Genomic DNA, 24,231 nt, shown 5'->3' with positions numbered 1-24,231 from the left:
CAACAGCACACGTACCAAGGTTTAGACTCAAAATCTCCATATTGTCCTTCATAAGGGAGGTGAAGATGAAATAATACCTATTTTCTTTTAAAAATAACAAAAGTAAAAATTAAGTGTAATGAAAGCACATCAAGAAACAAACTGTACAATTTCTGAACTGCACTGTTTATTTTGCTGCTTGAAACCTAAGTGACAGTATGCCACTATAATTATGGGGTTTCTTCTAAACCTTTACTACACTGCAGATACAGAAATATACGGACACATTTTTGGAGAATTGACATTTTGCAAAATGCAGCAAACATTTCAATTTATACATGAGAAAAGGAAGTGTTCAAAAGGGTATGCATTTCAAGTTATTGCAGGTTATTTCTGTGAGAGAATTTCTGCAGGTAAAACATGTTTAAATTTAACCAACAGTAACGTGTCAGTGTATTTAAAATCATGACAAAAATCTTCTCTCTGGTCATTAATTGCCCTTTGACAAATTACTAGGATGTTGTATGTTTAGGGCAAGATGTCAATACAGCATAAATCCCGTGGCATTTTGGTTTTCTTCTGGAGATTAAAGCTGTTTTTTTCTTGGGATAAATGCAGCAGCAAAACACAAACCAGCTGATCAAAAAAGCACTTCTGCCATAACTCCAATAATTTCAGGGCACACCAACCGACAGTAGTTTTGCCATTCCCAGTTCTTTTAAGGTTTACATCACTGCACTGTTGCCTTAAGTACGTTTGTAAAAGCTTGTTTTCTGTTAGGCCAGCTTGCTGACTACAGCCTGGTTGAGAGAATTTAGTTGGTTGGTCCATTTATCTAACGCAGTATACCGTGCACCACCTCTCTTCTGATGATCCAGTTCTAGGAGCTGGTTGACTTGATCAATTCGGCCATGTATAGTGCTAGAAGTAAATAAATAAATAACTATAAATCACTAATGCACATGGACATAGGAGCTAACAATAAATCAGAGGTAAAATAAGAGGTCTTATACAAGAGACACACAAAGCCCATTTCAGAATTCAGCACTTTTATAATCTATTGTCCTGGGTAGTACTGCCTATTTAGTTATCATCATGATTGGAAACCAAATGAACTAATTCATTGGGCAATGCACATTTTATCTGCCTAGCTATTACCTACATATGAAGTCTAAAGCAATACGAGGTAGACTGTTCTTGAAAGTCAAGGAATCATGAAAAAAAGGAGATTTATGCAAAAAGAAATTAAAATATAAACCCACATATGGATTATATTTTCCTAGTATATATAACAAGTTACCCTCCAAATAAAGAGATTTTACAAATTGTAGCAAGTTTTTCCAGTCAAGGAGAGCAGACTACTAATTTGTCAACTTGAAAATGTACTCAAAAATATAGAGGGGTATAAGCAGCAGTTACTAAGAATAATAATTTTCATAATTCCATAATAATTCTAGTAATTTATTAAATAATTCAAAATTAAAGTAAAAACATGCCACTCAATCTCTCTGTATAATTTTCTGGGCTCACGTCTTACAAATGTACTTTACTGCTCATAAGCCAAGCAAATCCAAACAAAGTCAACATCACCTTTTAGTTCTAGAATCAACCAGTATTGTCACAAAGAACAAAAATATTTTGTTGCTTCTTGTATACTTTGTTTTAAAGTAATCAAAGATCAGTAATTAAGAATAAAGTACATACTTATCCAATATGCACTGCACAAGCAAGCTTTCCACATCAGCTACATCTATGTTTAACTCCTAAAAGAAAAAGAAAACTCATTATGCTCCTACTCTGTTTTGCAACATTAAATCCTTCCAATCTTTATTTTCATATACAGAATTTGGTTTGATTTCTGTTTCTTACTGTTCAAAAGTATCAATTCAATCATGATCTATCAAGCAAAAGAATGTATGGCCAATGATCAAGAGATCAGTAAGCTCTCAGAAAAGGCTGAAGAGGCTAAAGCACAGTTTTTGGGAGCTCCAGAAATTAGTTCCTCTGCTGACTTGTTGAAGAAAAAAACCCCCCCAAAAAACCCCAAAAACCAAAAACCCAAAAAACCCAAGGAAATAAAATAAGACAATATTTATCAGAAAAGAATGAGTCTCTACTCAAAACTATTTAGAGGGCTAATTGCATTTTCTGACTCAAGCGAGTTCGACAAATGTTAAGGCTAGCTTAAAAAAAAAAAAAGCAGCATACAGAGTTGTAGATAGAATTTAAGCATAAAAATAGGCATCTTTAATACTTAATGATATATTTTGGAATGCTGTGAATTTTTGCAAGAAAAATTAGACTCACAGGAGATGGAAACAGTCATTTATTGTCACTGGTTTTTAATTTTGTTCTTTCCAGATTAGGGAATGAAATCAGTGATTCTAGTCCAATAGTTGGTTTGTTCTATTACCACAGTTTTGTAACTTGTACAACACAGACATCTGAAGATATCTTTTGAACAAAAGGAATTAAAATTTGGATTTTTATATTCATAAAATTTACATTCATAATTACATTTTGAATTATACAAATTTCACTTTTTATATTTCTCTTCAGAAAAGTGTTTTTCTACACCAAAAAAAATATGGTAATTGAATATTTTAGAAATATATTATGGTATATATTATAAAAAGCATTGGGACAACACTTGAAATTTACATTTTCGCACTGCAAAGCTGCCAGGAGTGCATCAGCACTACTTTATGGTTTAGATTATATTTTAGATGTTCTATTTCTGGAAGCACTGTATTTATTTAAGAGCTTTTATTCACAATTAATCATTTACTTAAGCAAATGCAAGGCTCCACTGACACATACCTTAGAAATAAAAGGAATATGTATTCTTGTGTAAGGCTTAATTAATTTTATAAGCACTTGTGTTCTGATGTTTCGCAAAAGCTCTGCAAGAGAAGAAAAAATAAATACTGTAAAAACAACAGTATTGAAATAAAGGTGCAATACAGCTCCATATTGAAAGATATCCTAAATACCATGATCTTTTAAGGTAGTAATTCAGTGAGGTGGGGAAACACAGCAAAACAAAGGACCCTTTTTTTCCAGGGATCCAAGCAAATAAGTAATTCTGAAGATGGAGAGATAAGAGTTGAAAACTGTTTAAACATGGAGCAATGTATTCCCTGGTAAAAAATTAAATTATTCAAACTAACTGGATAAATCATACAATTATTGCATGGTATGTTTGCCCCTCTAATTTATGGCTAGAATGCTTGCCTTGTACAAAAGTGAAAAGGGGTATTCTTAAGGAAGCTTAAGTCTGCGTGCATTTAACTTCATGGAGAATATTCACATTTTAAGTTAAAAGATGAGGGCCTAATGGTATAATTATGATGAGGAACTGAAGAAGTATAAAACAGAGTCTGCACAAAGTGGCTGGTTTTGCTTAGATAAGGTAGTGCAGCCATTGTTTTAGAAATTTTTACATTGTTAAAGAAAATTTGGATAAAACGAAAGCATAAATTACAATTGTAAATTAACAGAAAAAGAGCTAGATCCATTTTTACCGAACTGGTTACACAAGGACTGTTTATATAATGAAAAATAATACTGAAGACTAGATTATGCATCTCAATAAAACTAAGGAGATCAAAAAAAATGAGGCAAGGTATGTAAACATTATAACCATGAACACATATTCTGTATCACTACAGAGTGAAAAAGATGAGAATGTCTTTGTTTCCCCCTGGATATCACCAGCAGACTATTATCGTAAGAGGTGAAACTCAAATTCTCCTCAATCCTTTGATTCAACTGTCCTTGTTCTCTTGCCTTCCAGTTCTGTCATACTTTCTTCCTTAAGCATCCATCTCTCTAATCTTAGAGAGTCTCCCCCTACAAGACTTTAAAGCTTACCAGTAGTCGACATGTAACAGCAGTAGAGGGATTATATTTAGTTTCCCCTGCTGTTTGCCATGTTCTCTTTTACAAACAAGAAGTGTAAGAAAACCAGGTCTCTGGATTTAACTCTTTTTTTCATGTAACTATCCAGCTAAATGATCTTGGAATGCCACAGTAAGCCCTACTCTTGACGAAAACAGTAGCTATCTGAAAAACTGGACACTATATTCAAGTGAAGAGACATAAATACTTAGATATGTGACAAATGCAGGGGGTAACTTTATTTTATCATGTTAATAGAATGGAACGGCATGTGTTACTGTGTTCCCCCGTTTTATTAAGTGTTGGTACTATAAATCCAAACATCGTTTTCAACATATACATTCAAATTATGTATCTTGTTATATATTTTATTACTACACATTTATTAAGGCAACCTTCATTACATTGTATACATATTTTGTCTTTAATCTAAAGCAGAAAATTAACCTTATAAACTAGCAAATACCTAACTGTTGGGATTGACACAAACAACCTTTACAAGTAAGGGTTGCCCTCATTTAATCCTTCTAATGGGAAAAAAAAAACACCCCACACTCAAAATATTCTGTGCCTAACACCACCGTAAATATTATCTTAGAATATCCACTCTTGCTAGAACGTTCTCCATCGTTCCTGCAATTCTTTGCAGTCATTCTACATGCCTGGATGCATGTTGGCCTTGTCCAACTTCTAAAGAACTTGGAAACAGTAAAGGAATAATTCACAAGTATTTACAAAGAACTCTTAATTCTGCCAAGAAGAAAAAAAACATGGGGAAATTAAAAAAAAAAGGCAGCTTACCAAGTAGTGAAAACAGAAAGGATTAAAATAGCCTGCACAAATACCTTCAATGTGCTCCCTTATGAAGGGATCGTCCATGATGTTGCTGTGATTTGTTTTTAGAATCTTCTCAAATTCAGTGATGTCGTTATTCTGATAGGCACTTCAGAACAAAAAAAGACTCTGAATTATTATTTTTAAAAGTTAAACAGACTCATAAGACTGTGCTCTACATCTTCTAAAAGAACTGTATTAAGAGTTGGTAGCAAATAATTATATTCAGAACCTTTATAAGGAAAAACTATTTCAAGATGAGATGCAACAGAAATGACCTTTCTCCTATTTCAATTTTAGTAGCATTTACAAAAGTTTAGTATGAACATTTAGTTATTCCACAAGTGCACTCTAGTTTCCAAACTTTTGTACTTTAAGAAGTTATTTAAAAAAGCCTAGGCCCTAAAAATAGCCAATTTTGAAAAGTATCATTACTTGAATTTTCGCTTCATGAAGCCATACTTTATGGAAGAAGTAAGAGCTAAAAAGAGTCTAGAGGGCTGTTGCTGCTTCTGGAATGTCCATCTTAAACTGAATTCTAAAAATACTGGAAGATGGAAGAAATCCTGACTTCCGGGATTAACCATCCATTAATTCTGGCATAATATTACTTCTTAGATTCAGATTTATAGCTTATTTTTAGTCTATGTATCATTTAACTAGTGAATCTTGTTATGTGAGAAAGGATTACAAAAAAAAGGTGGGTTTAGACACCTATTGTTCAGTAGTGGCATCACAGCATCATTTAAAGGTAAGAGCTGTAACCACTGAAACAAGACCTTTTTCTTGTAATATAATGGTTTTACAATTCAAATTATCATATTTTCTTACAGGAACAGTCAGCTGTAACAGAGACTATCTATGAACTAATCAAAGTTACACAGTAATTTAGTTATATTAAGCCACAGGCTATCAATATTTACTTTGAAAAACATAGTGTTCAATACATGCTTTCAACTTCTGTTTAATACTAACATCAAACATTTCAAAAACAACATCTATTTTTCCTTCATAGTCTCTATACATTTTCAAATTGGTTTTGAACTGGTCAAAAAAAGTCATCCTTTATTATCAGTAAAATGGGCAATAAAAAGACCTGTTAAATTTAAGGTGGAACTTGAATTTATAAAATGGAGTTACATGAGTGGAATGGACTGTATCACATGAAACCGGTAAATTTTACTTCATAATTAAAAGGAATTTCAGTTAAGTATATTTTATTCTTTATTCCAGAAGTCTCTTTTTATCATATGTAAAACATTCAAGTTCCCAATGTAGAGTACAATATGAATTAAAACCATAATTGCAATCTTTGAAATTGATTTTATCGTCTGCATTTTTCTTACCTACACTGCTTTAATTGCATTATTAATTTTAAAAAATCCGTTATACTCAAATGTCGAGATAAAAGATATAAATTAGGACTATGAATAAAATCAGATTGGGTAAGGCCATCTGGAGTTCCTTCTGCCTCAAATTCACATGAAACTATGACAGTGAAGTAGAAAAGACATGTCTAAAGTGGAATTATTGGAAATAAGTCACTGCCAAATCATTATTCATCATTATGTCAATAATGAATGAACACCCTCACTTTCAGAAATGATTTGTATGCATACAATGGTAGAGCACCATAGCAGTATCAGAGCAAGGTTTGTTCCAACATGAGATCAACTGTGTATTTCAAAATGTCAGCAGGCATTACTTCTTACATAATGAAAAGGTGGGAAAATTTTCCTACGCATTGTTCGTTTTTTTTACTTGATAAAGCAAAGGCAGGACAGAGTGGATGGAACAGGTTAGCTTCAAAGCACAGTATACAAAAACCGCCTCAGTTCAATTTATTTTGCCTGATGATCTTAATACACTAAAAGTTCTCACATCACAGTTGCCTCTAAGAGGTAATGAAGCCTTCTGCTGATTTTCACCTAAGTTTGAAGGATAGGGGAGATCGCTTGAGAGTTCAGTTTCGTATTCCTAAATTGTGAAACCCCTTTAGTAATCATGACATATCCATGCATCCAATTATTCTATTGGCTTTGGTATACGATGTCAATCATCTCAGCTTCTCATCTATGATCAGCCAAACCCTAAAGACCAGTTGCAGTACAAGGTGGGACAACTTTATTTAAGGGAAGAAATAAGGTTTTTGCCACTGCATAAGAAATTCAGCATAGTAGAAGATAACAGCATGTTTCTGTATCCCTACCTCGTATAGTAAAGATACTTTGGTTTGTCATAGTAAATAAAAGTTTCTTAAGACAAACAGTCTATAAATATTAGCCCGATATTTATGAAATAACTGTGTTAGCTGTGCAGAGAAAAGCCATGTCTAAAAATGTTCCATTTCTGGACACTAAGTATTTTGATATTTTGTTCTCTTCTTCAGAAAAATTAAAATCTTACCTTACTAAATTTGTCATTGCTAGAATCTCTGGATCATTTTTGTATGGTTTAGCCTACACAGAACAGAAAGCACAATACACGTGTTTAGATTTAAACATTTTTCTCCATTTTCTTATTTTGGGTAATTCCCCTATCAATTCAAAAAAGGGGGGGGGGGGGGGGGGGGGGGAAGGAAAAAGAAAAAAAAAAAATACCTCCTGAGAGTCAAATGGATTTATTCCAGATTTCATGAGCATGTTTGCTAAGACCAAGTATTTTAAGCAAGTGGTTCTTCTGGGGCTCCCTGATTCATCATAATTCTTGAATGCTTCAAAAAAATCAGTATGTGCCTTTTCAAACTCTCCTTCTCTTAAGTGCATTTTGCCTCCACACTCTGAAAAGAAAACACAGATGAAGAGAAAAGGAACACTGCGTGCTTGTTGCTGACTACAATAATTGTACTTAGAAGTTCCATGCTATTTCTAAATAGATTACTGAAATATTTTCAGGAGTCTTTTCATTCTCTGAAATTGCTAGGAAAAAAAAGCATTAGGGCCTTCACATACTGCACTGCAATTTGAATAAACCCATTCCAAAGAAGAAAAAACAAAACCCAACCTACACCATAAATCTAAAAGAACAGTAATCCTCACAGCCAATAATTATTTAACCTTATGTTAAAATACTGTAAAACGTGAAATGAATTAATCTCCATTTCAAAGGCAACGGACTTTCTACATTTTTGGAATTTTCACTATCTTTTGAGCAAAACCACACAGAAGAATTGAGAAATACTCAATATCTCCTTTTATTTCCAAAGTACCCACTGCTGCCTGATTGTCTGTGCAAGTGCCTACACCAGAGGAAGAGGGAAGGCACAACAGTATTTTAGAGAAAGTTTTTTAAGACACACAGCATGTTTCCACCACAGTTCATCTTTACAGAGGATAAATAATGTTTTCAAACACATCTTAAAGCCTTTCAGTTCCTGATGAATTTTAGTGAGGTGAGACATCGAGCACAAATTTACAAAAGGGGATTGCAGAAATAGCAGTCCCTTCCCTTCCACTAGCAGTCCTGTCAAGCCTTTGTTTTTATCATTTGCAAATGCCTTTGCATTTATCCTTTGTTGCCTGCCATGGTGTCAAACAGCTGAAAGTCTTCCTCTTGTTATTCTGTTGCTTCCCTCCTACACTCTATGTAGACAACTGTCCTGCCCTTCTGACCAGTGCATCTGGTACTGAGGCACCAGAACAGCGGAGCTGAAGTCCTACAGGAGGCAAAGATTAAATGATGAGACTGTAGCCACTGCATTTGTAGTCCTTTATTCACACATGGTTTGTCTGCCTCTGAATCGACAGGATCCTCTGTCTTTACAGTTGGAACTGGAAAAAACATTAATTATCAGATTTTCATAAAACCAATCTATGCAACAGAAGTTAAATGAAAAATTCAAGATTAACTTGCCTCTGATAACTCCCATGATCAGTGGATGAGGAATGGCTGACTTGATGTGCAATGACTGTTCATATAGTGCTTTAAGTTTTTTGTTATTTTTCTGTGCTGTATACATTTGAATTTCCAAAGCATAGATTTCCAATAGCTGAGTACCCTTTTTTAGGTCATCTTCCCCATCATCAGTCTAGGACAGATTAAGTAATAAATACTGTGAAATTTTAAGAGAACAGTAATTTCAGCTTTATACTAGTAAAAAACTGATTACCAAATACTCTCAGTAATTTCCTGTCAGAAATAAGGATATTCCTAAAACTTTAACATTTTTATATAACTATTAACACAAAACATAATACTCAGAGAACTTATCACAGGCCAAGTTTGAGTATTTTTGTTTAATTAAATGTTTTCCTCAGAACTTTGCCTTTTATTCTTTACCACTTTCCTTAAACCACACTCTCAGTATATAAATGCAGTGACTGACACACATGCATATGTAGAGATAATACATACAACTCTTCTGCTTCCTATAACAGAACCATTTCCCAGATATCTGTAACCCATTTTCCATGCTGGAGGAAGAAAAGGGGACACAAACAAGCACAGCAGGCTGCATGGCTATTTTTTTTTTTCCCTTCCAGATGGGAAAGTAACAGCTGTACTTTTAATTTTGAGTAAAGCTCACTTGGAATCTTCACTATATTTTAAAATAAATGTCTATGCATTATAGATTATTCATCTGTGCTTCTCATCCTTGCACCTGACTAAAACGAAACTTAATCAGCAGTTGTAAATCATTTTTTTAAAGTCATCTTTAAACAAGGAATAGAACACTTACAATTTTTTGTTCATGTTATCAAACAGGTAACAAATTAAAGCAGGCACAGTACTTCTTCCCTCTGTACTAAAGCTCAGCAACATGCCCCAAAGGCCAACAACAGATGTAAAAACAAAAAATCAGTGTTGTTTACTAAGCTACAGTGATTTAGAATATAAAGGTACCTGGCATGACTGATGCAGCTGACGCAGAATCTTTTGTAACTTTCCATATTCTTCTCGTTCTAAATATAATTTGCCAAGCTGTAATGAAAGAGAAGTTAAAGTGCTAAGGTCTATTAAGATTTCATAATTGTAAGAGTTAGCTGAAGGTTTCACAAACAAAAGCAAAAAATTGTAAGTTATATATTTTACCTTTGTGTTTGTCTTAAACCACAATCTATCATTCTTAGCATCTTTCAGAGCTTCAAGTGTTGTTTCGTAGAATTCCTGAAGCAAATCCATCTGACATAAAAAATCAGAATTCTATAATTGTAAACAGCAAATTTGTACCTGTTAATAAAGTCAATCTGAACAAACTAAAAGTGCATGCTTGAACTTCAAAATAAGAAAGGTGTGTGCATCTTACTGAATGTCTGCTTTTAAATTGCAAAGAGGTTCTAAAGTAACAAAACTAAGTACACTTGCTTTTCTTATCTGAAATGGATATAATTAAAAAGTATTCACATTTTAAGATTTGCAACCATCTATCATGCTAGTGAAAAATGAAAGCCACCTTACAGAAGCCCATCTTATATAACCAAGTAATAAAATTCTTATGTTGTGTAACAAAAGGCAAACACAGGCAACATTGCTCCTACTTAAAAGAAGAAAAACAAAAATAATTTACATATCAAAAAGAAAATACGATTTACAAAGAGAAATGGTCAAAGGAAAAGATGCTTTCTCCTTTCTATACTATCAGTGCTGTGTGAAAGAAAGCTCTGAGCACATCAAACCATTTCTTTGCATAAAACCCAAAAATACAACATCAAAAATGGAAATCGAAAGTGCTGAGTGTGACCTTTAACAAAGGTTCTCCAGAGAATGCATTGTTTGTGGCCGTTGTTCTTTTGGGGATAACAGATCTGTGGCTATACATCAAATTAAGATTTCTCAATTGTCCTTCCAGGTCTGGCTCCAACTGTATTTAGACCAAACACACTGACCTCTGCCAATGAGGTATAGTCTAAGACAATCCTTTAGACCTAAAGACTAAACCATCATTCAACTGTTAAACTTTCATTTCCTATGAGTGGCAAGACAGGAAGGATTGTGATGATGACAGAGGAGTCATCACTAAAGACCAGTGATCCTCCGTATGCAGGTGCTACTTCCAGGTAGTCAGGTAGGGGAGCATTCTACTCTCTGTAAAGCTTCTACAACACCACAAAAGGAAAGGAGCTGGGCTGTGGATCTGTGAACATGCACCTAGCTTGCACAGCACACTCAAAGACAGGCAGTATTTAACACCAACACAGCGCTGGTGTTGTCACTTCTAAGTTTTCCATAGGTTCTCCTCTCCCCCCAAAGCAAAAAAAAGTATTGTTTAATTACAAATTATATTTGAGGAGGCACTTACAGTGTGTAGCTACTAGGCTAAAAAAAAGTATCTACTTATTAGCATAGAAATCCTAGGTAAATATTGCCAAAAAGAAGACAAACTTATCAAAAGTTATCTGTGTTGATAGAATCCATTAAGTGTGGGAAATATATTTTAACATATGACAACAAATTAATACTGCAAATGTTCTCTATTAAGATCAAAAAACCCCAAACCAACAGACTACCATACACAAAAAGTCCACAGTTAAAAATGCAAAAAGGAAGACCACGAACATGAAAGAACTGATGATCTAACCTGCTTGGAAGTAGAGATATAATCAAGAATAGAATTGATGGATTTTTCAGAGTAATTCCTTGTAACTGCACTCCGTATGTAGGTCAATAGCTGTTTATATCTGTTCATCATTTCAGGAAAGTTAGTCTAAAAGAACAACAAAATTACGTTACAATTTTTAATTATTAAAAGTATTTATCTCGACAAAGAAAACAGTTGGCTATACAACTATTTGGAATGGTTGCATATGTAGCATACAAATTTTTCACTGATTTGTTCTGGTGAAGTACACGCATACAGAAACATCACCAGTTTCAATGACATGATACCTCAGGATAGCAAGGACTGAGCCTCAAACTTTCAGAGAGTATCAGTTGACTACAACAGCTATTTTGCATCCATTTTGCCTTTGACTTCCAACCACCACGTCATTTCCCTGCCACGTCTGCAGTAGCCATTAAAGGCCGCAAAAGACAAGTTCTGGCAGATTTAGTTGTCATAGCCATAAATCAGAATAATAACTTAAGATCTCTGGATCAAATACACATTTATGCCATTTACTCTCAAGTGATAGCTGTAATTCCTACCAATTTAAAGTTTATTTTAATCATCTGTTTCAGAGCTTTGAATCCCCATTCTCCTTTTTCACCTTCGAGCTCCAAAACCTGAAATAGAAGAATTTTTTAAACAGTATTTATAAAAGCTTTATTCAAACTTAAACTGATTTGCATCTTCTTTAAAATGTACATAGCCCATACATGCCTTTTTTCCCCCCCCACTTTGTCCCTTACAAAGTAATGCTTCACTCTGTCCTGTTCTTCAATTTTACTCTTCTCTGATATTATTGAGAAAGTTACTGAGGGGTATGTATCTCATCAGTTTTCCCAACTCAGCTGATGTAGGGAGGGTGAATTGTTACTTGAAGATGTTGTTGTTGTTGTTGGTCTAACACCAAACACTAAACTTCATGCCACACCATAAATACATACACACAAAAAAGTTGTAACTCCCCCCTGCAAAGCTCACTCAACCCACCCCTTGACTAAATTAGTCAAAAATTCACACTTCTGGATACTGTAGTTTCTTCACATATCAGAAAGGCTTCTAGGCTTTAATGTAACATAGCTAAGGGTATGTTTTGTAAATAAAAATTTTAGAAAGTTTTTTTAAGTCATGTATATAATACTGGTAAACATTATAAATAAGCCAAGAGATGCAAAAATCTATTTTTTCTGTAAAAAGTTGCATCTAACATATTGTTTTCTGGTGGCAGTGTGCAAACATTAAAAATTTAAAACTGACACAAAGGAAAGAAACTCTATGTCACTTAGTATTTATACATTTAAAACTTTGGAATCAGATAGCAAACCAAATATAATACATTACACATAAGACACTGGGGAAAACGCCATTTCATTTTAAAAAATGAATGGATCTGACTTCTATAGTTGACATATGAAAACACACTTAGGACTGTTTAACTAATTTAGTAAATTCTGAAGATCGAAACTCAGTTCTGCAATAAAATAGAACTATTCTATGTCCCATTTATGCTCCCTAAGAATGATCCTGAAAGGCAGTCAGCCAGGAGTCTAAGCTGTCCAATGATAAACTTAGCACATTAGTAAGTTAAAATATAAACATTACTCTTAAAATTCCAGAAAATAACTCAAATGGTAAGCAAATACTTTAAAATGTGAATTAATATAAAAATGAGAGATAGAATATAAAGTCAGAAAACCTTCTGAAAACTGCTTAACGCCGCTTTGGGATCATCTTCCTTCAAAGCTTTGGAATTGTAGTATTGATTTTCCAGATCCACATTTGGTTCGGAATTGCTGTCCTCAGAATATTCCTACGTTTTAAGAAAAAAAGAAAAAAACAAATAAAAATCAGAGAAAATAGCTAAAGGTTCAGAACATCTAATATTCTGCTGAAAATGGATAAAATATAGCAAAACATATTGCTCAAACTGACACAATACTTAATGTATTAACAGAAAATGTTCAGTTTTAGAGCACATTACAGGTATGGACTCTCATGATTTCCTCTCTCTCCCATTACTAGGCCAGCCTTACCATCCAACAACACTTGCCTGTCAACAGATTTCTTTCTGCACTAATGAACTCACAGCTTTATCAACTTCGCCTTTATAACAAGTACAGACTGTATTATTAAAATTCTGCCAACTTTGGTGTTTAAGGCCAGATGCCTAATAGCATGTGTCATTCCTGCACTGGGGAGAGAACATGCTGGCCACTAGTTTTCTAAAAGGTGCTCTATTATACGACCTTTGCTATCCACAGAAAAGACTCTGGCTGAGCTGCCACACAAGTAATGGTTCAGCAACAGAGGATATAAAATGCTTCCATGAATCTCTCTCTAATCTGCCTTTTTATGCCATAACGATTCATACTTGTCTAAGGAAATTAAAAAAAAGAATAATGACAATAACACCAGCTGCTTCTGTGCTGAGAAGCAGGAGATGATTGAGAAAATGCTAAAGATACTGCCAAAGAGGGTGGGGTGGGGCATAGGCACAATAATTTAATCAAATAATTACCCATCATGTACACGAGCACCAAACAAATTGAATAATTTACTTCTATGAATTATTCCTTCATAAAAAAAAAAAAAAAAAAAGTACTTCAAGGCTTTTTCTGATGAAAAAAACTAATCTTCTTTTGCTGAAGGGCAGTGTTGCACGTATGAATTGCAAAACACTAACAAAACTCTAATAATTTCATTTCAGGTTTACACAAGCCAAAAATATTTCACATCTCTGCATTTTCAAGCCAACTTCTCTCAACAGAGTGCTTAACTATTAGGAGATAAACTGTTTAACAGAATCTGTTTCAATCTCAAAGTTACTGTCATCAGAATAACCTTCCCTTGTAACAATATGAACAATGCATGGTCAGGTGCCTTCTTTAATTTAGAATTTCTTCTTTTACTGTACTTCATCAGGCACATTTATTCTTTTGTTCATTCATATATTGCTAGTATTAATGGACTCCTTCAAAACCATGAAAAGGAATGAAAAAAAGATGAGGCAAAAGAGAAGTTTTATATTAGCTCTCTTCCCTACAGTGCAAGCAATCTTTCAAAGTTTAAGTTTTCTGAGGTTCTAATGGAAAAATTAATTATGGGAGCTCACAGTTGGCCCAAATTTTATTAAACTTGGTCCTTCAGACATTTATCCTTCAACCTGCTAATGTTTCTATTTGTTACATGTAGAAAAGTTGCTCACGTATGTATTTATTTATACTCACATCAAGTGTTTGTATTTAGTGAGAAATGAATGGACTTAAAGGCCTAGAATTCTACAAACCTGTCTTCTGAATTCCCAGACAACTATAAAACTTAATACTGAAGAAAACAGCAAGCATCTTATTTCATTGGGCAGACTTTCATTTTGCTTAGCTTGTTTTCATAAATTCTTTACCCTATTGATCCAACATTGATGGAGCAGCTACAAGAACGTGCACATGATGTCAACGGCTGTAAGCTTATCAGACACCTTATGAAAATATAGGCTGCCAAAGCTTAAACAACTTAGCATTTAAGATACACATAATCAGCTGATGTCTTGTTTACACTAAACTTGAACAATGGGGAATATTTTTGGCAGAAGTATCTATTTGTAAAGATGAAAGGAAAGCAAACTAAATTAATTCATTTTACAAAGCAATGTGCTGTTAGCCTAAAGCCAGAAACATCTGAATTTTCATCTTAGCTCTGGCAGTGATTCTGGATGCGGATTCATGCAGGAAGCCTTTTTTCAGATCATTTTTCTCAATGCTAAATATCCCATAAAGCTATTTTCATAATAATATTAATACATAATAAAGAGTAAGTGTTAAGTCTAGAGTTCTTTTTTTTTTCCTAACAGAAATGCTTTGAAATGCAAAGGTAGTGTTTTATGTTATATTTTATGATATATTTTTCCTTCACTTGATGTCTATTTGCCTCACATTGAATTTAGGATGTTGATACGGACTCAAAGCTCTAAGGGAGATAGGGCTTTCCTACTTCCAGGAAACGTAATGTAAGGTGCTTACTTAAAAAACATATTTAGACTTCATGGCTGTGACGAAAACTGTAAAAACATGAACTAATGGTTTAAAACCATGAACTAATGGAATCTCATGATGATGCCATGAATCTGTAGACAATCAAAAAAAAAAGATCAGCCACATAGATACTGTATCTTAGTTCAAGCATCAGTGCTAATTATGTCAGTGCTGATCAATTCAGGAGGACCAGCACTCTATCCTTTTTTTGATGCAGAGATGGCTTAGTGCAGTATGATATGAATGTGAGAACATTTGGCTTTTGCCAAAACCAAAAGTAAAGAAGGAGGAAAGGAAAAGTGTGAAGCTGTATCCTCAAAGTTCAAACTGAGAAAAAGATGCATTTCCTTCCCAGTACTGAAAAGTTCTTTTAACAATAAATTCAGATACCAAACACCCAACCTTTCCTCACCCTCATTTTTAACACTCCTGCTTCCTGCCTGAGCAACTTCCCCAACTCAATCCTTTCCGGTAGAAAGTTTGTTGTACCAAAATAGAAGTGCACAAAAACTAAATAGAGTATCAGTTTTATAAAAAGGATTTCTACATAACTGTAAAAATCTCTACTGTACCATCTAAACCTAATATTCTGCATACTGAAGAACACCCTTAATAACTTCAAGATATAAAAGCACCTGTGTGATCTACTTTAGCTCCAGCTGATGTAAAAAAAAAAAAAAATAACAGGCCTAAGAGCTTTTTTTATTAATATCTTGGTGATATTTTTTAAATGGACATCAACACTATCAGTACAAATGAAAACAACAGAAGTCTGAGTAAACAGAACTGATCTTTGAAACCAATTTAGTTCTCCCTTGTGAGGATCAAAACAAGTGGGTTTTTTTATTATTACTCATGAAATTAGAAAGCCCTGATACAGCTTTAAAAAATGTAGTTAAAAAAAGTTAAGATATTATTTAAGCATTGTTCCATTGAAAATCTTCACGTTCTAAATGTAGTCAGTTATAAACAATCCAATTACATCACATAATTTTTTAGGGGAAGAAAGAGTATCACACTCGCTCAACTGTAATGGAGATAAAACCTCTGATGTAGCTTACTCTGCCTGGAACATAGTTCGTTCAAATAATTTTAATAAAAGTTAAATTAGTACCAAGTAACCAATTTAATTTAAAATTCTTTATTACATTACGTATTAAGTTTTCACGAAATTCATTTCATCTAGTAAACAGCTTTAAAACATTAAGCCTCAGCTTCTAAAATGAACACACGCAGAAGACAATTCACCCCAGTCGGCTTTAATCGTCCTTTTTAGGCCATGGATCCATCTGCAGTTTCTCCAGCAGCAAAGGCAAATTAAGAGCATCCAGTGCCGCCCGACCCTCCCTGTTCATTCCTGGTCGTAGTACCCCCTTTCCCCTTCACTGCAGCAATTCAACGTTTTATGCTGTATGAGTCCTTGATGATCCTGCTTGGGTTGAGAGAACAGGCCCACCGGTGCTTACAAAGACACAGTCCTGAGCCTGGTGAGCTATGGCAGAGGAGCAGGGACCAGGAAGGGTAAGAAAACCAGCGCGGGTTTCAGAAAACTGCAGCAGAAGCCTTAGTCAATGTGGTCTCGAGAGGTTATATAGAGCTCCTGAAGCATAGCACCTCTCCTCACAGAGTAAGGTACATGAACTTGGAGACTGTAACACTGTATCAGTGACATTTAACAGGAGATTTGTGGTATTCTAGCAGATCAGAGTGGCACATTAACCAGATAAAGTTAAACATGTACAAAACCAAAGGTATAAGCATTTTGTGAAAACTGCTGTTGTTTAGCTACTAATTTTGTTGTCTCCTCTCTTGTCTGAAGCAGCTCCCTAACCTCTACATTGAAAGTGGAGCAGTAATCTAAAATTTTGCTTCTCTGTATATCATTCACTGGCTGTATAGGGACCAAACTCCTGCTTTGCAAACCTTTTTTAAAAAAGGGAAAGTAGCTATACAGAGGATAACTTTCTAGACAAAGGACCCAATACAAAGACTTCTATTTCTGTAGAAATGTATCCTTCAAGGACACTGTTAACAATACTTATTACTGTCAATTTTCAATTGCTGGTAATTTTACCAAATTTCAACCATTGGGCTGACTCAAACCATTCTTCTTTTATGAAGTGCAATTGTTTCTGAGAATAAGTCTGGTACAAATTTGATTTTACTTCAGTTAACTTTGTTTCATAACCATGACATTTAGGGGGTCTGCTAACTCTAGGATTTGGAGTGAAGACCTGGTATTTTGCAAGAGCACTAGTTATGTGGGTTGGAGGGGGGCAGTTTGTTTTGTGTTTTTAAAAAAAAAAAAAACAAACCAAACACAGAATGCCTAAAAGAGGCCAACTGAAAAAAAAAAAAACCTCTTCAACATGTTAATATAACAGCTTGGCAACTAAATTCCTTCAACACTTAATCTACAGTGAATATACACTATTTTCCCACAGCTCATATGCAGTGGCTGCAAGGGACCAAGGGAACACCATCCCGGCGCTCAGTACCGCCTGCTTTGCCGTTTGCTCTTCCTGGACCACTGGCCCCCAGGCACCAGGACAAAAAGTTAACAGTTTCTATGTGCATTTGCCACTGGTATCCAGGCACATGAATATAAAGAAAGCAATCAGACTGGAATGCAAAAGAGTAAGGAGGAAAAGAACAGAAACAAACCATGAGAGTAAAAACAAGTGTGAACTGTGTAAGAAGTCTGCAAGCACTCAACCATGCGCTGGGAGGCCTGGTTTTCTTTTCCACGTTCCAGGTCTCTCTGCTTTTCTTCTCCTACTCGCTAACTCTGCAAGTCATCTACTGCCTGCTGGCTCACACCGGAGCTGACACCAGGAGTAAGAAGTCAGTGAAGCCGGCGATTTGCAATGGGGTCAGTACAGTTCCATGGAAAGAGAGTGCTCTGACTTTGTTTTATTTTTTTTAAGCAGAAGTTGGAAGGTGCACAGAAATGAGTCAGGAGACTGCAGAAAGAAAAAACTGATATTATGACGTGTAAAGAGTATTGAAAAGAAGCACCTTTTTTTTTCCCTACCTCTATCACACAGCTCTCCTATAGTTATGTGCATTCTTTTCTAAAAGTCCAGGTTTTAGCATAACTTAGACCTAATTTACATCTGTTTAACACCCAACTGCTTATCAGCTCCTGGGGAGCTCTGTTCTGAACAGAGTGCTAAATAACTCTCTCTCAAAAAAACCCCAAAACAAACCAAAAAAACAACCAAACAAACAAAAAACAACAGAACTTATTGAACAGAACTTGTCGATGTTCAAATGGAAAGAATTTACTGATTAATTGTTCTCATGCTTTTTGCCTCAATACTTCCTTCTGAGATATTACAGTAATGAGTGAAATAAGCCCCAAATATATTAATTCTGTGTTTAAACATGAGTCCGAAGAGAATGCGTAAACTACAGTATCAGGACACATGCTGAGCCCATGTAAAATACAAAACAGTAATTAATTCAGAGAAGAGTATATACTATGTCCTCTCTTAAGCTCACCATTTTTTTAAAAAAATCGTGTACTAATGTAATTAAACATAACAAAGAAACGGAAGAGGGTAAAGTGGATCTGCTTGATTTGGTATTTCCCTACCTCTGAATGCTTGTTTTTGCAGCATTATCACTTTCTTGTTTGCAATATATATATATATTTTTCAAAATTATGGCAATACTGAGAAAGAGGTGACAGTATCTGCATGAAATTTCAACTGTATCTATTTAAAATGCATCAATATAAGGTATGCAAATTTCCCTGTCTACAGATAAGATTGCTTATCAAGTTGGGTAACATATATAAATCCCTTTTGAAATGGAGTATGTTCCTCCCTGTTGGAAAGAAAGAGTGAACCAATTCACGTTTACTAAGCTGCCATTCTGATAGCTTGAAATAAAAAGTAAGACTGCCTATTTCCTAGTATCAACACAGCCTGAAAAGGCAAATCCGCAGTAATCTGAAGGCATGCTCCCCATATTTGAGCCCTGTCAGTCCTCACAAACCTGTAGCCATCTCACCAGGATGTACACTGCTGGCTGTTCATTGGAATTGTATGCAGGTCTTCTACTGAAGTCACTGAAATAATACAACTCCTTAACATAAAAAGACAAGTTGCTGAGCAAACAGATTTGTCTGTCCTTCCCCCAGATTGATTTTAGAGTTGAATTTCAGAACACAATAGATATCTCATAAAGAACACCACAGAGAAATTTCTTATTTATTTAAAACAAACAAACAAACAACATCAAGTAGATGTAGTGCAACAACTGTCAATGGTGTTGTCATTGTGCCTGGAAGAATCAATTTCTGGAGAAAGGCTGAGTTTAGTCTCAAAGTCAAATCTAAACATAGCTTTCTGTCTGAGACTGAAAATGAAAATGGAATTTACGATGGTTCTTCCCTCCTCCACTCTCAAGCTGAAACTAGTGAAAAAGAACCTGGACTGAAATCATATAGGCACCTAATAGCACCAAACTAGAAATTATAAGTGAGTGGTTTTCATAATGACCAGTAAACATTATTCTGTTCATTGAAGCGTAAAGTGGAATAATCCATGTTATAATCAAGGCTGTCACTGTACATTACTAGCAAATTGTAAATCTAGGTCCATCCACCCACAAATACAAATGGAATTTTTTACCTGATATCAAGACCTCCATCCAACAGATAAAGTTAACTTTTATACGAGTGGCTGAGGTCATTTACATGCAAAACCTTGACCAATGAAAAACTAAGCGGAAACAGTCAGGTGGATAGTCTTCATCTGTTTAACAGTGTAGTAATTACTCTAATTATACAAAAATCCATGATGAAGCTGGGAATGAGCTGGGCCTTCAGGATATCGGTTCACATTTCAGTTCAAGTGTGAAACATTTGCATACTTAAGGAAATTTAACTGACTGGTTCTACATAATCAGCAGGTCAAGAGCACATTTAAAGAGGAAAGGCCATAATCACTTCTAATAAAAGCTGACAAAATGAAAACTTTTTGGGGAGTTGAGAAACGACATCTTCTTTTCGCTACTATTTTTATGCTAGTAGCTACCCTGGGAGACCTGAATCTAGTTTCACCATACTGTATTTTGACGAAATAGCTATTTCTTCTTTTGTTAACTTTCTGTAATTACTGCCTCTCCTCCTATTCCTTAAAAAAAAACCCCACCACACATTCACCAACACTCATGTGCTTTTATTTTCAATTCTGTACTTAGATATCTGAGTATTTTGTCCTGTACTCATTTTTTTGTTTCAAACCCTTCTGCAGCAGCCTTTACACTGAACTTGAGAACCATGCATCCCCTTATAGTCTTCTCTTAATTTAACTAGATTTATATCAACATGAAAGGAAGAAATCAGGCCCTGTCTTCAGGGCCCTTAACTATTTTTCCAAACAATTTTGTGTAACGCTGCAATTACAGTCTCAAGCATATCTGAAAACAACATCCAATCATGGTTTGTTAGTCCAAGAATGCTTGAACTAGTCTAGCTGGAATATTTTTATTCTCAAATTCTGGTTGGGTTTTCTTCCCATCAGTTACAAATCCAAATTAAATTTTAAAAATCTGTTTTATTTAAAGATGCAGCCAGCTTAAGTATTATTTGATGCTTTACATGGGGTTACATATCAAAAAGAAAAAATTAACATGCTCCTAATTATTGCAAGCAGTGTTTTTAAATTTTTGGAAAGGTCTGGGCTAGTGGTAACTAATTACGATGAAAAATTCACAGGAAAAGTAACTACAGTCAGGGGCTGAAATTTGCCACAAGCAAGAAGTTTCAGGAAGGTTTTTCCAATGAGGAAGAAAGTACTTCAGAAAAAAAGAAACACAGGAAAAAACATTAGACCAGCAATTATTCTTGGTGATAGCTGACATAATGCATCGTGATCTTAAAGCTACACTCTTACTCAAATTTATATGTAGACAGCTGCATTTAAAGATTGAAAAATACAATTCCAGTGGTTTCTCTATGTGTCCAGTTCTCATGTTATGGATACTCAACATGAATTCTGCTGTGTTTAGTATTCCTTTGGTTGTATCACATGGTAAAATAGTATTTTAAATCAGGACACATATTTCAGTGTTAATGAAAATGAATGGACATTGATTTTGGAACAAACTGGACCAACAAAATATTTTTAATAGTCTCAGTGTATTTCCTTCAGAAACCTTGTTTCTGAAAGTTTGTGAATTCATTCATGGACTTAAGTGGAACACTAACAGTTCCTGGAATACTGACACAAGTAGCTCATAAGGTTAAGTCGACAAACAAAAACTCTTTTGTGAATTTAAAAAACTCAAAACCAAACCTAGATGCTTTTATTCTATATCCAATGTCATCCAGCCATTCTGAGCAGCCTGTAACAAAAACTGCCCAGAAGCTATTTCAAATAAAATCAGACAAGTCTTTTAAATGAATTCATATGTAGCAATGATTATCAAATAATTTGTTAGAAAGCCAATCTTCCAGAAGCAATTGTCTGGGGTTTTTCAGTGAAATTGCAGTACTGTAAATTCAGGTTTAGCTGAAATGAACGAAATACAGACTCTCAAGCAAGCCTCAACCATACACATCTTTTTTTTAAAAAAGTCTCTGTTCTAAAAACCTATGCAAAGTGCAGAAAAGCAAAACACCAACTAACCAAACCTCAAACTTATCAGATAATGATAACAGAATTACAACTAATCAGACAGCACAGAAAACATTTTTTGCTTCAAATATGCCAGTTATTTGGCTTACTAACCTACCCCAAAGATGGCTTTACTCATGGTAAAAGTTCTTTTTTTTTTACTAATTTATAGGAGACTTATTACATCGAAACAATCCCATTATATTCCCAATTTCCCCCCAATAAATTGGTCTGTTGCTAACTGCAAGCAGCATTTTTTTAACTGTAAAAGCTTAGGAAAAAACCTGATGTCAAAATGTAACTAGATACAACACGAAAAACCCCAAACCCTGCAATTAAAATAAAATTTTTAAAGGAAGGGCAAAAAGCTCACTAAGACTATACAAAGTTTAAAAAAGAGTACACCCTTGGGGTGTTGCCTCAGAAACCGGCTGTGGGGCCGTTTCTCCTCACTCCCCTTTCTCTTCCCCCCACTTTTCCCTCACTCCGACTCTCACGCAAACACATGAAGACATCGACCCCCACGGAGCTCTCGCAGCCGCGGGCGGGCAGCAGGGCAGACAACTTTATGACTTGACTTCGTGCCCGACACTTCGGCCAGAGGCAGGAGGAGGGAGGGAGGCAGCGCGCCCGAGCCCTCCCCTCACCCTGACCCCTGTGGGAGACAAACAGGGGCCCAGGCTCGCTGGGCCCGAGGGGGCCAGCCCGGGGCCTAGCGAACTTCCCGGGGCCGAAGTTGGCCTGTTTTTCGGCGGAGAGGTGGCGGGGCCTGCTCCGAAAGCACCACCCGCCCCTCGCAGCCGCTGCCCCCACCCCTCCTCCCCGGGAGGGAAACTCATCCTGTCAGTGCTCCCTCACGGGGCAGCCCCCGGTGGGGCTGCGGCGGCGGGCGGCGGGCGCGCCCCGCCAGCACCGGCCCGAAGCGGCGCCGCTCCCGCCAGACCCCTCGCCGCGCCGCACCGCTGACCCCACCACCGCCCCCTCCCCCGCCTCCCCGCGCCCTACCAGGTCGTAGTCCTCTTCATCATCGCACATGAAATCATCCTCCATGTCAGACATCTTGGCCGGAGGACGGGCGGGGGGAGGGGAAGGGGGCTGGCAGAGGGAGGAGGCAGCGGGGACGGCCCCTTCTCCCACAACCCCGCGCGGCGCTGCCCAATGTGGCTCCGCTGCGCCCGGAACCCGCTGCAGCCCGCCCCCGGCCCGGGGCACACGGAGCCCAATCCGCGCTGCACCACCGCCGGCTTCCTCTCCCTGCTAGCGACCGGCCCCTAGCAACCGCGGGCGGGGGCGGGCTGCGGCACCGCCTCGGCTCCCGGCCCCGGAGGGGGCTTCCGCGGTGGCGCTGCGCCTCGGCGGGGCCCGGCCCCGGCTCTGCCGCCGCCCGCGCGGGCCGGAGCGCCGAGCGCGCCGGGGTCGGTCGCCGCGTGTGCGGGTGTGAGCGCCGCGAGCCCGGCTGCCGTACCGGAGCGGTGCGGCCCTGGCGGGCGGATTTGAAAAGCCCGGCCGCTCGCTGGTCCTGGCAACGTCGCGGAGGCGTTAGTGCAGTTCCTCTGCCCCGCGCCGTGCTGCTGGATGGTTTATACGCGCTGCACTCGCCATAAGCAAATAATACTGTAGCAGCAGTTTTTAAAGGCCTAGACGGTAAAAATACGGGCCTTGCAAAGCGCTGCGTCTCTAAAGGCTTTTACACACCAGTTACTGCTGCCACCTTTAACTGTGCGAGGTAAAACCCCCGACAAGCTCTGCCTCTCCACAACTTTCACGAGGCCTGTGGTTCTCACAGACCCCTAGGCACATTTCCAGTACTTGTTTGGTCTCCAGATTGTTCAGCTGTTGGTCATTTTATAGTTTCTGACAGTCATCCTTTTTTCTATGGCTACTGCATCTTTAAAAAATGGTGTTTCTATTCTGCCAACCATACTAATCGGGAGAAAAAAGTTTCAGTTTTAGCTTGGAAAGACCTAAATCCACAATGAAATCTCAAGGTTACTCTGCTTCTCCCAGTCCAAGCACTTAAAGCTTCATGAGTGGAGGATTCAGGGGCTTTAAGATACCGAAACAGTAACAACGAGTAAGCTTGTAAATGCGTTTGAAAAGCTCAGTTCCTCAAATTAATGGCAGCCATTAATTAATCTTGAGGGGAAGCGGAGCTACGAGAGTGCTTGTTTGAGGGAACTTGGCAGAACCACACACTCGAAAAAACAAGGGGAAAAAAGTAATACCGTAGGGGAGCGCACTGCCTGTTTGTTGTGTTCCTCACACGTGCATTTTGCCGGAAAAGTGGCACTGGCCCAACGCCCGGCGCCGAGGGCGAGCC

At 36.8% G+C, this 24,231-nt stretch overlaps 1 protein-coding gene across 2 annotated transcripts; it reads right to left on the bottom strand.

Moving 5' to 3' along the window:
* Positions 1-144: 144 nt before the first annotated feature.
* On the bottom strand, positions 145-23,091 carry COPS2 (COP9 signalosome subunit 2). Of its 2 annotated transcripts, none has more exons than XM_074879889.1 (13): positions 22,917-23,091; positions 12,951-13,064; positions 11,797-11,874; positions 11,231-11,356; positions 9,745-9,855; positions 9,556-9,633; positions 8,566-8,740; positions 7,314-7,492; positions 7,120-7,172; positions 4,725-4,822; positions 2,800-2,882; positions 1,684-1,742; positions 145-900 (listed from the first exon to the last, which is right to left on the bottom strand). In XM_074879889.1, the coding sequence occupies exons 1-13, from the start codon at positions 22,968-22,970 to the stop codon at positions 756-758; spliced, it is 1,353 nt and encodes a 450-aa protein (XP_074735990.1). In that variant the 5' UTR covers positions 22,971-23,091; the 3' UTR covers positions 145-755. The 2 variants fall into 2 exon arrangements, with proteins under 2 accessions (XP_074735990.1, XP_074735991.1); XM_074879890.1 differs by having other exon boundaries at positions 9,745-9,834; positions 22,917-23,088.
* Between the last annotated feature and the right edge of the window lie 1,140 nt (positions 23,092-24,231).

This window comes from Strix uralensis, chromosome 11 (assembly GCF_047716275.1).
Source record: "Strix uralensis isolate ZFMK-TIS-50842 chromosome 11, bStrUra1, whole genome shotgun sequence".
NCBI classification, from domain to species: domain Eukaryota; kingdom Metazoa; phylum Chordata; class Aves; order Strigiformes; family Strigidae; genus Strix; species Strix uralensis.
The sequence above is the reverse complement of the archived record's forward strand: the minus strand, read 5'-3'. Positions and strand labels throughout refer to the sequence as shown.

Coding starts and splice junctions, on each gene's coding strand:
- COPS2 (XM_074879889.1), bottom strand. CDS start 22,970: ATGTCTGACATGGAGGATGATTTCATGTGCGATGATGAAGAGGACTAC. Junction 9,634..9,744: donor GGTTTAAGACAAACACAAAG/GTAAAATATATA, acceptor CTTTCATTACAG/CTTGGCAAATTATATTTAGA. Junction 901..1,683: donor GTGCAGTGCATATTGGATAA/GTATGTACTTTA, acceptor ATTTACTTCTAG/CACTATACATGGCCGAATTG.